The sequence below is a fragment of the Bubalus kerabau genome, chromosome 1 (genome assembly GCF_029407905.1).
Source record: "Bubalus kerabau isolate K-KA32 ecotype Philippines breed swamp buffalo chromosome 1, PCC_UOA_SB_1v2, whole genome shotgun sequence".
Taxonomy (NCBI): Eukaryota; Metazoa; Chordata; class Mammalia; order Artiodactyla; family Bovidae; genus Bubalus; species Bubalus kerabau.
This window is the reverse complement of record NC_073624.1, coordinates 213,302,784-213,317,934: the sequence shown is the minus strand read 5'-3', so window position 1 is coordinate 213,317,934 and position 15,151 is coordinate 213,302,784. Positions and strand designations below refer to the sequence as shown.

The 15,151-nt window shown below is 40.6% G+C and overlaps 2 protein-coding genes across 5 annotated transcripts in view; one reads left to right on the top strand and one right to left on the bottom strand.

Annotated features, from left to right (window-relative positions):
* AFF4 (ALF transcription elongation factor 4) overlaps nt 1-7,729 on the top strand; it is an 84,321-nt gene extending 76,592 nt beyond the window's left edge. For all 4 annotated transcript variants that reach the window (XM_055553588.1, XM_055553583.1, XM_055553597.1 and 1 more), the window contains one exon: nt 3,157-7,729. In XM_055553588.1, the coding sequence (XP_055409563.1) occupies nt 3,157-3,284 (128 nt within the window). In that variant the 3' untranslated portion in view covers nt 3,285-7,729. The remainder of the gene's footprint in view (nt 1-3,156) is intronic.
* Nucleotides 7,730-10,195: 2,466 nt separating this feature from the next.
* LEAP2 (liver enriched antimicrobial peptide 2) lies at nt 10,196-11,845 on the bottom strand. Its single transcript, XM_055553621.1, has 4 exons — nt 11,708-11,845; nt 11,019-11,102; nt 10,656-10,795; nt 10,196-10,334 (listed from the first exon to the last, which is right to left on the bottom strand). The coding sequence occupies exons 2-4, from the start codon at nt 11,073-11,075 to the stop codon at nt 10,298-10,300; spliced, it is 234 nt and encodes a 77-aa protein (XP_055409596.1). The 5' UTR covers nt 11,076-11,102; nt 11,708-11,845; the 3' UTR covers nt 10,196-10,297.
* Between the last annotated feature and the right edge of the window lie 3,306 nt (nt 11,846-15,151).

Here is a 15,151-nt window from a genome sequence, read left to right as displayed (position 1 = left end):
CAAATAGCTGTGAAAAGAAGAGAAGCAAAAAGCAAAGGAGAAAAGGAAAGATAAAAGCATCTGAATGCAGAGTTCCAAAGAATAGCAAGGAGAGTTAAGAAAGCCTTCCTCAGTGACCAATGCAAAGACATAGAGGAAAACAACAGAATGGGAAAGACTAGAGATCTCTTCAAGAAAATTAGAGATACAAAGGGAACATTTCATGCAAAGATGGGCTCGAAAAAGGACAGAAGTGGTATGGACCTAACAGAAGCAGAAGATATTAAGAAGAGGTGGCAAGAATACACAGAAGAACTGTACAAAAAAGATCTTCACGACCCAGATAATCACAATGGTGTGATTACTCACCTAGAGCCAGACATCCTGGAATCTGAAGAAAGTGGGCCTTAGAAAGCATCACTACGAAACAAGCTAGTGGAGGTGATGGAATTCCAGTTGAGCTATTCCAAATCCTGGAAGATGATGCTGTGAAAGTGCTGCACTCAATATGCTAGCAAATTTGGAAAACTGAGCAGTGGCCACAGGACTGGACAAGGTCAGTTTTCATTCCAGTCCCAAAGAAAGGAAATGCCAGAGAATGCTCAAACTACCACACAATTACACTCATCTCACACGCTAGTAAAGTAATGCTCAAAATTCTCCAAGCCAGGCTTTAGCAATACATGAACCGTGAACTTCCTGATGTTCAAGCTGGTTTTAGAAAAGGCAGAGGAACCAGAGATCAAATTGCCAACATCCGCTGGATCATGGAAAAAGCAAGAGAGTTCCAGAAAAACATCTATTTCTGCTTTATTGACTATGCCAAAGCCTTTGACTGTGTGGATCACAATAAACTGTGGGAAATTCTTCAAGAGATGGGAATAGCAGACCACCTGACCTGCCTCTTGAGAAACCAATTAGAACTGGACATGGAACAACAGACTGGTTCCAAGTAGAAAAAGGAGTACATCAAGGCTATATATTGTCAACCTGCTTATTTAACTTATATGCAGAGTACATCATGAGAAACGCTGGGCTGGAAGAAGCACAAGCTGAAATCAAGATTGCCAGGAGAAATATCAATAACCTCAGATATGCAGATGACACCACCCTTATGGCAGAAAGTGAAGAGGAACTAAAGAGCCTCTTGATGAAAGCGAAAGAGGAGAGTGAAAAAGTTGGCTTAAAGCTCAACATTCAGAAAATGAAGATCATGGCATCCGGTCCCATCACTTCATGGGAAATCAATGGGGAAACAGTGGAAACAGTGTCAGACTTTATTTTTCTGGGCTCCAAAATCACTGCAGATGGTGACTGCAGCCATGAAATTAAAAGATGCTTACTCCTTGGAAGGAAAGTTATGACCAACCTAGATAGCATATTCAAAAGCAGAGACATTACTTTGCCAACAAAGGTCCGTCTAGTCAAGGCTATGGTTTTTCCAGTGGTCATGTATGGATGTGAGAGTTGGACTGTGAAGAAGGCTGAGCACCGAAGAATTGATGCTTTTGCACTGTGGTGTTGGAGAAGACTCTTGAGAGTCCCTTGGACTGCAAGGGGATCCAACCAGTCCATTCTAAAGGAGATCAGTCCTGGGTGTTCTTTGGAGGGAATGATGCTAAAGCTGAAACTCCAGTACTTTGGCCACCTCATGCGAAGAGCTGACTCATTGGAAAAGACTCTGATGCTGGGAGGGATCGGTGGCAGGAGGAGAAGGGGACTACAGAGGATGAAATGGCTGGATGGCATCACCGACTCAATGGACGTGAGTTTGGGTGAACTCCGGGAGTTGGTGATGCACAGGAAAGCCTGGCGTGCTGCAATTCATGGGGTCGCAAAGAGTCGGACACAACTGAGCAACTGAACTGAATTGAACTGAACTCTATATTTCCTATTAAATCATACTATGAGTTGCTGCTGCTAAGTCGCTTCAGTCGTTTCTGACTGTGCGACCCCATAGACGGCAGCCCACCAGGCTGCTGTCCCTGGGATTCTCCAGGCAAGAACACTGGAGTGGGTTGCCATTTCCTTCTCCAGTGCATGAAAGTGAAAAGTGAAAGTGAAGTCACTGAGTCATGTCCAACTCTCAGCGACCCCATGGACTGCAGCCTACCAGGCTCCTCCATCCATGGGATTTTCCAGGCAAGAGTACTGGAGTGGGGTGCCGTTGCCTTCTCCGATACTATGAGTTATATAATGGTTATTCCTTTTTTAGTCTTAGTAGTATTTGACCATTCATCTGGTGTTTTCCTGATTCAGTTTGATGTAAACTTTAAAATGTTAAACTATTTAACTTAGGCTTTTAGCATCCATTAATGATTATCACCTACATGTGTTATTCCATTTGGAAATAGAAAATTTATCAGGAATTTATTAGCTGGAGTACTAGAAAGGAAATCCTTTTCTCCTCAACTGTTTGATTACTTCTTATCTTATATATGTATACTAAGGTCTTTATTATCATTGTGCATATAAAAACTGTCCTCACTGAGTCCTACATCCCTCTGTTTTCTCCCAGAATGGTGTTGGGATCAAATGTTAGGATACTGTCATTCTTTCCTCCTCTCTACCCCCTGCCTTACATACACATCAGTCTGATTTTGTTCACATAGAAAGAATCATGTCATTTCTATCTCTTACGTTTTTAAACTACTGTTTAAAACATGAGATTCAGTTCATTAAAGTTGCATGACATGATGACAGCAAAAAGATTGGACACAGGCTATTGTAAGTATCTAACTTCACAGGGGCTCTTATGGGGGAAACTTGCAGATAACAACATCCTGCATTTTCATACCACTTGCTTCTTATACAAAAACTGTTCACAGAGAATGTTTTGAGTAATAGTATAGTGTCAATACCTTGTATAATTAGGTCTCCATTTTAATCATGTTTGCTTTGTAGTAGCAATTTCCATCGGTGACATTTTGTTTATATGTGTAACTCTTAATTCCTGACCATATAGTCTTTATAAAATGTTTTGTGACTTAAGGAAAATATAACTTGATTGACTATGGGATGATTTGTTCTAAAGCATGAACAGTTACCATTTTAGTGCAGGAGGAAATGTTTTTTACTATAATTTATATGAATAGTTTTTTACGGTCTAGACTAAAAACTTTAAAGCACTGATTGAAAAGAGTGTGCATCATTTAATGAGTGTTTTTGGTTTTCTAGAATTCTTTGCTGAACTGGATAAAGTAATGGGCCCTCTCATCTTTAATGCAAGCATCATGACAGACCTAGTTCGTTACACCCGGCAGGGACTGCACTGGCTTCGCCAGGATGCCAAGTTGATATCCTGAACTGAACACAATCTCATTGCCTCTGATTTTCTCCACAACACTGTGTCATGTCACGAAGGAAAACTGCCATAACACACCACCTAGTTGACACTAAGAATGAGGAATGGTTTTCTCTTCCCTGGTTCCTGCATTTTTTTTTAATAACCCAAAGTCATGTCATTTGACCCTTCAATATTCCCAATATGAAAAATTATTTAAATACTTTTAAATCTGCAGCATGTTGATAGTTAGTTTCAATGATCTATAATAAGATTGAAATTTCAGTTGCAGTTCATTACTAATTTGTTGAAATTCTATTTATTTTAATTTTTTTAAGTTCCCAGATTGGGGCTAGTTTAAAACTTAGTTATTTCTGCCTATAAATTTACTCTGTTGAATATTTTATGTAAATGTTATGTAGACTTTATTTATATACTTTGGGAGCTTTGTTACCTAAAAGTAATGTCTTTTTGTGGTAACTCTTCTAAGAGTAAGAGTTGGTTTATCTAGAATAGGGACATGTTCTTTCTACACCTACTACCTGATATTACTTCAGATCTTAAGTACAATTTTATTATTGCAGAATTTATACTTAGTACAATATTAAGGATATTCTTCTACACATGGAAAATCACTTAGATATGAGAAGATGGCAGTCTACGTGAATGTAAAGTGAAATGTTTCTGATTTGGTATGCATTATTTCAAGAACTGTGAACATGTGTTAATAACACTATAGCAATCACAAGGTGACTGTAACTTGCATTTAATGCATTACAAAAGAGGGCAGGCAGACTTTCTAGGAGAAGCATATCGTGTGAAGGGTTTCATAAAAGGACAATCTTGAACCTTATGGATTTTATTAAACCATATGTTTGGTTGTTGTTGTTACTACTAATAATTTGACACTTAACTAAAACAGAGTAAGTTACTGTTGAACAAAGGATGATCCAACTCCTGAGGGTTGCTGCCTATATCTCTTTCATTGATGATGTTTGTAGGGTAAAATCTCTCTTCAGAATTTTAATTAAAAAATTATTTTCCCACACTAGACTGTGATGCTCCAGTAGGAGCATGCAGTGACTGATGTAAAGTGGCCTGGAGTTTTGGTGTGTGTGCTTTTTGCTATACAACTTAGGGTTCTAATGCCTGATATAGAGATGATGAATTTCACCTTTTAAACCTATCTTATGTTTACTACCTTTGTATTTTGAAAGCCTTCATCAATGATATATGTTTCTGATGGGATCAGAAAATTCGCACTAGAAAAGTACCTAACTTGTTTCAATGTGAGCTCTCTTGGGAAGGGGAGGGGAGCAGGAGTAGAGCTTAATAAGCCAGCTCTGTTAAGAGTTGTATATCAAAGTACCTTTCCCTTATAAGGTGCAGATAGGAGTTAAAGGTGAGAAATATACCTACTGTCTTTTGTTTTAGTGCCCCTATCATGTCTGGTGTGCCTTAAATCTTACCTTTAAATGAAGACTCTATGGATTGTTTACAGATGAAGTTTTACACTAGGAGCAGATCACCCATATGGTTGGTCTTCTGTAGTAATAATGTTAAATTCTCTTTCCTTTTCAGTTGTCCTTTAGGGTCACATAAAGATTAATTCTTTCAGAAAAGCTAATGCTTTGGTACATGACTTAGTCTAACCTATTGGGTAATGCTGCTTCAAAAAATAGTTTGTCCTCCCAATTCCAAAAATGAATCCATTCAATCAGAAAAAAGGATTGCCCTGTTATTTATAGATGATCGCTAAGGTTTGAAATGAGAAAGAAGGGATAGAAAATCTCTAAGCCCAGTGGTGTAGTGGCCCCTCTGTGTCTGAATCTACACTTATGAAGCTAGTTAACTTTTCTTGTCCTGTGGCCTCATCTTGAGCTTCTTAATGGTTTTGTACCTCAAGTTGTTTTTTTTTTGCATATCACTGAAGATTCAGATCCTTAATTTATGTTGAATTTAACAGTTTTCCCTTGGAGAAAATTGCCTCTGATATCTTGGTAATTTTATCTTAGTGTGTTTTAGAAACAGTTTTCCTTAAGAAGACAGCTTCTCTATGATCCATGGTGGTTATTCAGTAAGAAACTTGCCACAGTTAATCAAAGTAAATGTTTGCCCTGTTCTTCTCTAATTTCTCTGACTCTGATTCCTTAATTTTCTGTGATATCTTCGAAATGGAAAAAGTATCCTTAAAGCTTTTAGGCTTTCAGCAACAGCAGCCAGTGGGGCACTTCTGAGTTCCAGTGTGTTCTAGTCTCTTGTGAGTCCTGAAAGATAGCAGGAACATTTATTTCCCAGGTCACACTGATAATTTGTTAAAGCAGAATTTCCTGCATGTTTTATGGTGCTGTGCTAAAATATTCTGTCTCTAAAACTGTGTTAATTCTTGGGAAATAAGTTTTTCAAGCTTTTAATTGTGGAGGGTTTTTCCCACTGGGTGGTAATGGGCGATGGATCAAACTCCTTTTCTAAACAGTTGAATTTTCAGTGTAAAAGTCTGTGGAAACACCCCTCCCTCTTCTCTGTGTCCATCTCCTCAGAAGTTCTGTCTGTCTGCATCTGTTTCAGCACATACTTTGGACTCCTTTACAGGCGACCATTCCTCCTTCCTTAATAGGTGTCTTCAGTGTTCTCTAAATACTTAAAACTGATTTTGACAAGTAGCTAAAACTTACTTAGCCTAAGACTTGTATTTAATATAGTTAATTATAAAAATAGCAACTATTTTAAAAATTGTTCTGTTGACTGCTCTTAAGACCACACTTGTATGCCAGGAGGCAGCAGCCACACCACTGGCAACCAGCGAACAGATTACAGTGGAGGAAGTTGTCACATGGTATATAATATTGCCCAACCTAGGCTGGGCTGTGGGGAACACTCCCCTCCAGGTGATTCAAGTTTCCACAGTCCAGCCTAGGCCCAGCCTGACTGGGAAGCATTTAGCCCATTTCTTGCCTCAGTGCCACCTTTTTCTGGGCAAGTAGTTAACTGATTTTATAAGCAATGAATACTTCAGATAAATTCACAGCTGTAGTTGCTGCAGAGTAGAGAAGGTTGACCATCACTAGTTTAATTCTCCAATGTAAAAGCTGTCTAGAGTAATGTGTGCACATGCCCACACATGCCTGTGCTCTGGGGGGCTCTTGCACTGATGGATGCACAGGTGTCTGGGTTGCACTTTGAACGACACACTTGTGGCTTTATATTGGGTTTGCTGTTGTTTGTTGTTTTTTAATCGTTGTTTGTTTCTTTTCATTAAAGAAAGGTCTAATCAGCTAGATCAGACAGCATCATTTTTGTATTTAATGACAATGACTTTGAGAAATTACCTTATTGAATAAGCTTGTGTTGTGAAGCAAGAGCCTGCAAAACACACCTGTTGTAAATGAACGTTCTGGCTCTGGAGGCCAGCAGCACTCTGTGGAGTTTCAGAGTAGTCTGTAGTTGCTCCAGTCAGTGATGCCTAGTTGTGTAGAGGAGAGGTACGCTGTGCACTCTTCTAAGTGTGAGGGTATGCAACTTTGGATTTTAAAATTATATACACATACACACTTTATATATATGTATGTATGTATGAAAACATGAAATTAGTTTGTCAGAAATGTGTGTGTTTAGTATTTTAGCTTAGTGCAACTATTTCCACATTATTTATTGATCTAAGACACTTTCTTGTTGACACCTTGAATATTAATGTTCAAGGGTGCAATGTGTATTCCTTTTAGATTGTTAAAGCTTAATTACTATGATTTGTAGTAAATTAACTTTTAAAATATATTTGAGCCCTTCCGTAGTATTATAGGGCTCATACAGGGTGGGAAGGATTTTAATTTTCCAGTTGCTAATTGAACAAAAGGGCCTCATTATGTACTTTGAATTATAGAAGTTTGCCTCTGGATCCCAGGAACATCTACTGGGAAGGATGTTTTAGGCAGATTGTGAAGATTGTTTTTTAATCCTAAGTAGATTGCAAAGCAAAACATTTCAAATCCATCTAGATTCCTATAACTCATATTCCCTAATTATGTGGAACACAGATTTCATTTCAATTTCATGTATCTATGTGTTGGAGAGGCAGAATTTTTTCCAATAATAATATTGCACATCTAAGGTTGCTATTCAGTAATATAAATAGAAGAGATAAGCATTGAATGACTTAGAATATATAGTGACAAGAGGCCAAATTGTTCATGTTTGTGAGCATTTCTTTCACATATTCACTAATAGAAAAATTCATTTTAGACCCCTAGACCCTATAACTAAGCCGACAACTGATAGGAAGTAAGTTATTAATAGTTGGTAAACCAATTGCAGATTCTGTTCACTCAAACCATATGGTTAATTAAAAAGAACTTACAGTCTCCCGAAAAGCGAATGGAAAGAATATCTTCTTTTTTTCTTTTTGATGGCATTTGGTCACAGAATAAGGCATTAGAGTTAAGTCTAAACCAATCTTTAAGCAACGGAAAATAGCAACCCAAGTAATCGTTGACTTTGGGGAATGTAATGAAGTAATGAAGTTGACTTTGGGGAATGTCAGCTTTGACCTCTCCTTGCCCACCATTCCTCAGCTAAGCATAAATTCCCATTCTTAAAAAGAAACAGCCAAAAGGTGCTCTAATTTAGAGCATGGGGGAAAAGCTCCCACCCAGAAATTCTAGTAATACTCTGTTTTGACCTCTTACTGCTCCCACATGGGGTTTCTTTATAGCTTTTTACCACTGGAATTTTCTACCTGCTATGTTCCTCTCTGGAAAACATCTATTTGGAAATGCTGCCTTTCAGATCAATGCCATAATTATCCATGCTGTTGAGTTTATTGTTGCTGTTCAAGAAGTGTCCCCATTTTACAACTTCATGCACACACCTGGCAGATCATTGACATGAGCATTCAACAGTACTGGGGTCGAGGTGGGGTGGGAATGGGCAGGGCTCACCAACAAAGCTGGCCCAGGTGGCAGTGCCTAAAAAGGTGTCACCTTTGAGGACCAGATGTGGGGTTGGTAAGCACAGTTATGAAAATTTCTATCCAGCCTCCGTTTTGAATGGTTTTAAGAAATTTTGTATATGGAGGACATAAATACTTATATATTTATTGAAAATCCTTTTTTTTTTTTTTAATTAAAATTATTTGGTGAATAATGGTTTGATACTTGGGGAGGGTTTTGGAGGGGAGGTAATGCCACTGATAAAAGCCTTGTTGATTCTGCAGAAAGGTACTGTTAGTGTCTGATAGGATGCCTTTGTTTTATACATGATCCAAATCTTTGTTTTACATTTCTTTTATCCAAAATATTTAGGCATCTGACATTTTCAACCAAAATTTCAATTATATACTGTGATTTTTATTTGTTGCAATACATTAAAATTTCAGAGGTACTTTGGGGCTCAAAAGCTAGGATTTCTAAGTCAGTATGTGCATTTCACGTAATAAAGCTGTTAATGGTGAGCAAAGTATTATATACTAACTAGATTTTTCCACATCTGTATAGTATATTATATGTATTTTGTGGTATTGAGATTATAGAAAGTTTAGAGTGTCAAACATGCGTTTAATGTGTATTTTTAAACAAATTTATGGCAATTAAAATATTTGGAGACAAGGGTATCACATTTCAATTTGTAAAGATCTTTTTAACTCTACTGTGTCATTAAGATGCTTTGTATAATGCCAAACCATAGCTGGAGAAACTAAGTTTAATAAATATCAAATAGATTTTCTGTATTAAAGTTTATAAACACTGTTCTGTCTATACTTTTTAACTTTTACTTTGCCCTTTCTGTGTACTTTCTGTTTTGTATATTAGGGTCCAGTGCTAATCTTCTTTTAAAGTCTGGTCCCACCAGTCCAGGTCTTAATTTCTGATTACAGAAATTCTGTGGAGAAGGAAATGGCAACCCACTCCAGTACTCTTGCCTGGAGAATCCCATGGACAAAGGAGCGTGGTGGGCTACAGTCCATGGGGTCACAAAGAGTCAGACATGGCTGAGCAACTAACACACACAATGATGTAAAAACAGACTACAGTTTATTTTAAAAATAAACTCACAGGACAGCAAACAAAAAATAAAATTCTGAACTGGCTGGCCATGGGTCCCTCTGCGTAGATCATAATTCTCCCTGCTCCAAGAGAAATCTCATACACATCCTTTTTGTTATTCTTGGTGGCTTGGGCTTTGTTTCATTTAACTAGGTTTTTCTTCTGGTTCTCTGTGTTCATAGACAAACCAACATTGCCTGTCTTTGCACCTCACTGATACGTTCTTTACATGCAATGAAGGGTTAAGATCCAGGGCCATGGTTTATGAACTTGCTGAGGTTAATCACTGCTGCTGCTAAGTCACTTCAGTCGTGTCCGACTCTGTGCGACCCCATAGACGGCAGCCCACCAGGCTCCCCCATCCCTGGGATTCTCCAGGCAAGAACACTGGAGTGGGTTGCCATTTCCTTCTCCAGTGCATGAAAGTGAAACTGAAGCAGCTCAGTTGCGTCCGACCCTCAGCGACCCTATGGACTGCAGCCTTCCAGGCTCCTCCGTCCATGGGGTTTTCCAGGAAAGAGTACTGGAGTGGGGTGCCATTGCCTTCTCCAGGTTAATCACTAGCTATTACTAAACTTTTGCCTTTAACCTGCCATTGTGTTTTTATTACCTGAAGAAATGTTAACTCTCACTGCAGTTTCCAGATTAAGAAGTTAACACATTATCATTAGGCAATGCTGGGTTTTCTGTAGTATACAAAATGAATCCTTCCCCTCAAAAGTGTGAATTCCAGGCTGCCAAAATTGCAGTTTGAGACATTTAATAGTAACCATAGAAAAATAAACTCTTTTAAGTTAACAAGTTTAGTTATGCTTATCTACATATCAACATTCTAAGAAGAAACGGAGACCAATTTAAAGCGTATATCTGTCTTCAAACATTTAAAAACAAGATTGCTTTACTTAAGTGTCTCCAGCCAAATGCAGTTAATCAATATTCCATAGAACGGAGCATTGTTGTAGGTAAGTGCTGTCCTCTTTTTCCCCTGGTGTGTACATCATTCCTGGGCCACACTTAGGGAGCAGCGTCTTTTTCTGAGGGAAAAGAAAGGTGATTTTTAAGACAAAGGTCTAGCAGTCCCCAGAGCCACCTCTGCCGCATTTCCTTCCTGTGCTTGATATCCAGTCTCAGGGTAGAGCAAAAAAAGGAAAGGTATCACTCTATCAGGGTACCTGTTTGGAGCTGTTCTTGGCTCTTAACTCTTGAGGGACTGTCCTCCATGGAGCCCCTATCGCTAGCCCAGGCAGTCCTCCACCCCAGTTTCGTTATTAGGTATGTATGTGCTGATCTCTCCTCTGTCCAGCTTCCCAGGCCTCTTGGGTCCAGCCAGCCCTGCTCACAGGTTTGTGGAGTACCTGCATAGCCTCGTGATACATTCAGAATCATCCCGACAGGAGGCTCCAATGGGCCTGAGGGAAACCGCTCTCCAAAATGGGGTCATTCTCCTCGGCCTTCTCTTTGCTGAACTCAGTTCTGGTATTGGAGAGCCATCTACCTGTAGGGCGAAGACATAGCCACCTCAGGTGTAGAAGAGTTGAAACCTTACTATTTATCTTAGAATAATGATCATCACCCCACCCACCCTCACCCCCAGATGCTGTAGACTCAGAGCAGAGGGGTCCATTCCTCAGGACTGAGTCTGGCTCTCAAGTTCTGCCTACAGTTCCCCCTCCACCCCTGCCATCCCCCACACACCCACATACATATCCTGCCCTTACCTGGGCTAACAGCAACAGGCAGATCATGAGGACTGCAAAGAGTTTGAGATGCCACATCTTGATAGGATCCAGGAGCCTGAAGGGCTGGGCACAGTACCCACTTCTTTTTATAGACAGACCCACCTCTTTTTTGGTTGCCAGGTAAGATGGGGGCAAAGTTTATGTTTGCAGTCAAGGTCAGTTTAATAAGTTAATGTCTACCAGAGAGGAATGTGTTCAAGGCCTGCCTCTCAGGCACGTATTTACTGATCCCTCATCTGGACTTTGATTGTGTTGCTGGCTCAGACTTTTTCACCCATTTTACCAAAAGTCAGCACTACCTCCTCCCCTTTGAAAAGCCACGTGAAGCCATTGAGGGAGACCAGGCACCTAGCCACATTTTCATTCCAAAATAGCTCAGTGAAATCACTAATCAAAATAGAATTCTCCTAATGAGTTCTTTAGAAACAGTGCTGAGTCCTTTCAGCTTATTTAGGAAAGAAGCACTGATGTCTTTTGTTACAGGCAATTGGATATGGCCCTTATCTCCCTTCTGTGGAAGATGTATGTGGGAGGATGCTTCAGCCAGACTTGCCTACAGTGCCCCAGATCCTTGTTTGTATAGATTAACTGTCTCTCTAATTATTTGTTCCACATCATTTGTCTAGAAAATGGAAACCCAGCAGCAGAAAATTCAAAGTCCGACCTACCTGCTATCTCCCAGGGGAAGGGCAATCAGGACTGATATGTTTCAATTATGGGCAAATAAGTATTGGTTGACTTTGTTTCCTTCTTTAAAATTTGAGGAAATAGCAGGGCCTCCTAAGTCAGTGAAAGCTTGACAGTGGTGACAGATATTGCAAACCTTGAATTACTAGCTTTCCTGCCAGTACATGACTGAACCTTTTACAGAGCACATCCATCAACTTCAGGGAAGCCGGCATAGGGCTGAGAACTCTCCAAAGCCCAAAACATCTGTCACCTTAAGTAGGAACCACTGCAATCCCTAAACCATGAGTAATTATGGGTACTCGTTAAGTGACAGATATTTTAATAAGTTTGTAGAGAAAGGTATGAATTTGAATTCTGTGAAAAAGGAGATATATAGGACTTCAGATCTTCCTTTGATCTGGAGGAAAAAGCCAAGAAAGGCAACAAGATTTTTATTTTCTGCCTTGTCTCTCCCTGAACATTTGGCTGATACCTCTTCCCTAAGCCCTTTTCATCTTCACAGGTTGGATATGGCAGGTGTGCCTGTTCCCCAAGAAAAAGTGGTGGAGATGTGGCACAGCTGAAGGTACTACAGGACAGTCACCAATCCTCTTGCCAAGGAAGTAAAGGGGAGTGTGGTAGACCTCAGGACCTGCATAATGGGTAGGGTAGGACCACAGATCATCCATCTGCCTGTTCCCAGTCCTTTCAGGACCAGGCCAGGCCTGGAGACAGACGCCATTGCTTGCACTTAAGGAACATGGAGAAGCAGACCTATGCCAAACTCACCCAACCAATCCTGAAAGTTTGAGACTAATTAGCTGTTCCTTCCCTTTACTTCTGTGCTTCAATACAGAATGACCTCAAGTAGGGGCTTAACTAGGAACTTCTGTGGGATGGAGAAGAGGCTGTGAGGTGACCTAGTGAATATTGGGTAAGAACAGAAATCTGATGAAGTAAGCAAAAGCCTGAACAACGTGATAGCCTAGAGCCAGTTGGGTCTGTGGGCTGAGGGCCAACCTCCCCTTAACAAGCCTACAGTGATGTGCCAAGTGGGATGTGGAAAGGGCTTATTCCCAAGATGGATGCTTTCTCCCAGTCCTCCATTTCTGCCATCCTGTACTTCAGGCAAAATCAAAGTAGCCTGTTAACTTACAAAGCCAATACCACAGCCAAGGGAAAGGCCTGGGGCTTTAGGGCCCCTCTTTGTAGGGGGAATAAAGGACTGGCTATCCATCATCATGGGTGTGACAACACTGCAGAAGCCTTTGTGGCCCAAGCCTCTATCTTGTATGCCATCCCTCCTCCCAAAAAAGATCCATTAGTTACTGCCCATGGAGGAATCACTGTGGGGAGAGTATTTCAATATGTGTCTACACTAACCCGGTAGTTGTTTTATTTAAAGTCAAACTTTTAAAAGCAAAGTGGCATCCAGACAGCATTCAGCTGAAGTGACAGAATTGTCCAGATGTGGGCATGGCCATCCCACATCCCTTGAGTAGCTGTGAAGGCCTATTCCTGAAATTAAAACATAAACATTTTAAAAGTGCAGGGGCTCTGTACAATCAAGTATTTTGCTGAATGAATCAACATAAGAGTACATGTTCCTTTCTCCAGCAGAAAGGTCTAAGCAGCCATAAGAAGAAATGCTTGGCTGGAAAGCAGAAGCCAGAGACCTACGTAGGTTAGCTGACCAGAAGCCAGCCCTGCCCCTCTTTGGGCTTTAGTCTCTTGTGTCAATGAGATGGATGGGAGCACCTCTGTGAGGCCTCTCAGGCACTGACATGTGGGGTTTCAAATGATTAATTTACAAGAAGAAAGACACGCACGGTTGATAGCTTACAGCTTGGTAACTCTGAATACAACTCCAAGGGATTTTCTGTTTCTGAAGTTAAGTGCCTAGGATGAAATGGGAGACCGAGCGGGTAGCTACATGAACAGCTGTTTGAAACACATTCCAGGCGGAGGGAAGATCACGAAGGGCTTGACAGTAATTGGAAACTTTTTTGCTGTCCCTAAGTAGGACATGCCTAATGAAAAATGAAAGACTGAAATGGAAAAACTTTTCTGGGTAAAACTTCAACAGAGTATATTTGCTCAATTGCTGGCTAGAACTGGCATTGACTTCTGGGCCTGCATCTCTGGCAACGTGTTGGTTGATGGAAGTGTCCCCTTCACAGCATTATGCAGACCAGAGATAAATGCCTTTGTGGGAGCAGGAGCATTGCTGGGGAAAAGGAGGGCTAAATGAAAAAGTGATTGTGCCCCAGCAGCAGGTGAAGGAGCCACACCTGGGCTGGAGGTTCCAAGTGGATCCTCTATAGAGATAGAGGCCCATAACAGTGGTCCCTCTTAAGAGACCACCCATTTTCAGTTTCTTTATGAATTTCTATAGATAGAATAGTCCATAAAATGATCCCAGATCCCAGTCATGTACAGGTGTACTGAGCTGTAATTCATATTCCACACCACTACCACTACCCCCACCCTCCAGGACCCTACTACACAGAACTCTGAGTCACCAAACACAGAGAGGGAGGTCCTTTAGTGAGGGACAGGCTTAAAGCAGTGCTTAACAATTTTATCTGGAAGTAGAAGCTTAGTGCATGGAAAGGCTTCTAGGACAGTCTTCTCAGTAGAGCACTACTGGGATAAAAGATTTCAGACCAAAAGGCTCAGTACCTAGTCTAGACTAAGAAAGGGTTAAGTTTGATTTGGGGCTGGAATCTCCAAAGCACTCAAAAGAACCAGAAATAAGTCTAAAATGAAGCAAAGATGGGACAAGGGTGGCCATGCCACCTAGGAAGCTTGGGGCTAGAATTGGAGGGAAAAAAGAAACCGAGATCAATGGCCTGTCAAGGGAGTAGTCAATCCTCCCCTGGCCCATGAACCTGTTCAGACTATGCAAGATTAAGAATGGGTATATTTACACCTTAAGTTCACAGCTTTCATCAGATTCTCAAAGGAGACTATGACCCAAATATGTTGCATATCAGGCAGTGAGCCCTGGGAATAAACTTGGACAAGAAGCCAAACAGGAAAATTACAGTTTGGTGAGGCTGATTTTCATCACACACTTCTGTTAGGCCTGCACTACCTTACCAGACTCTTACATTTCAGTTACTTCAGCCCTGTGGCTTTGTCTTAATATACCTATTTTATGGGTAAGCAGTTCATAGCTCAAGAATGAGGGTTTCTTGCCTTTACCACACATTAGGGAAGCAAGTTAAAAGGATATGGGCCCCAGGTCTATTAGTCTCAGCTGTACCTCCTTATCCTGGCTCACAATCAATGCAATCTCCTAATACCTTATAGATTTTTGAGGTAGTTTTGGTTCATGAAAGGCAGGAATAATCGAGTAAGAAGGAAAGACACAGCCTGAGCCAGAAGCTGACCTACTCTGTGGAACTGCTGCTCTGGACCAGCAGGACAGCTCCTTAGAA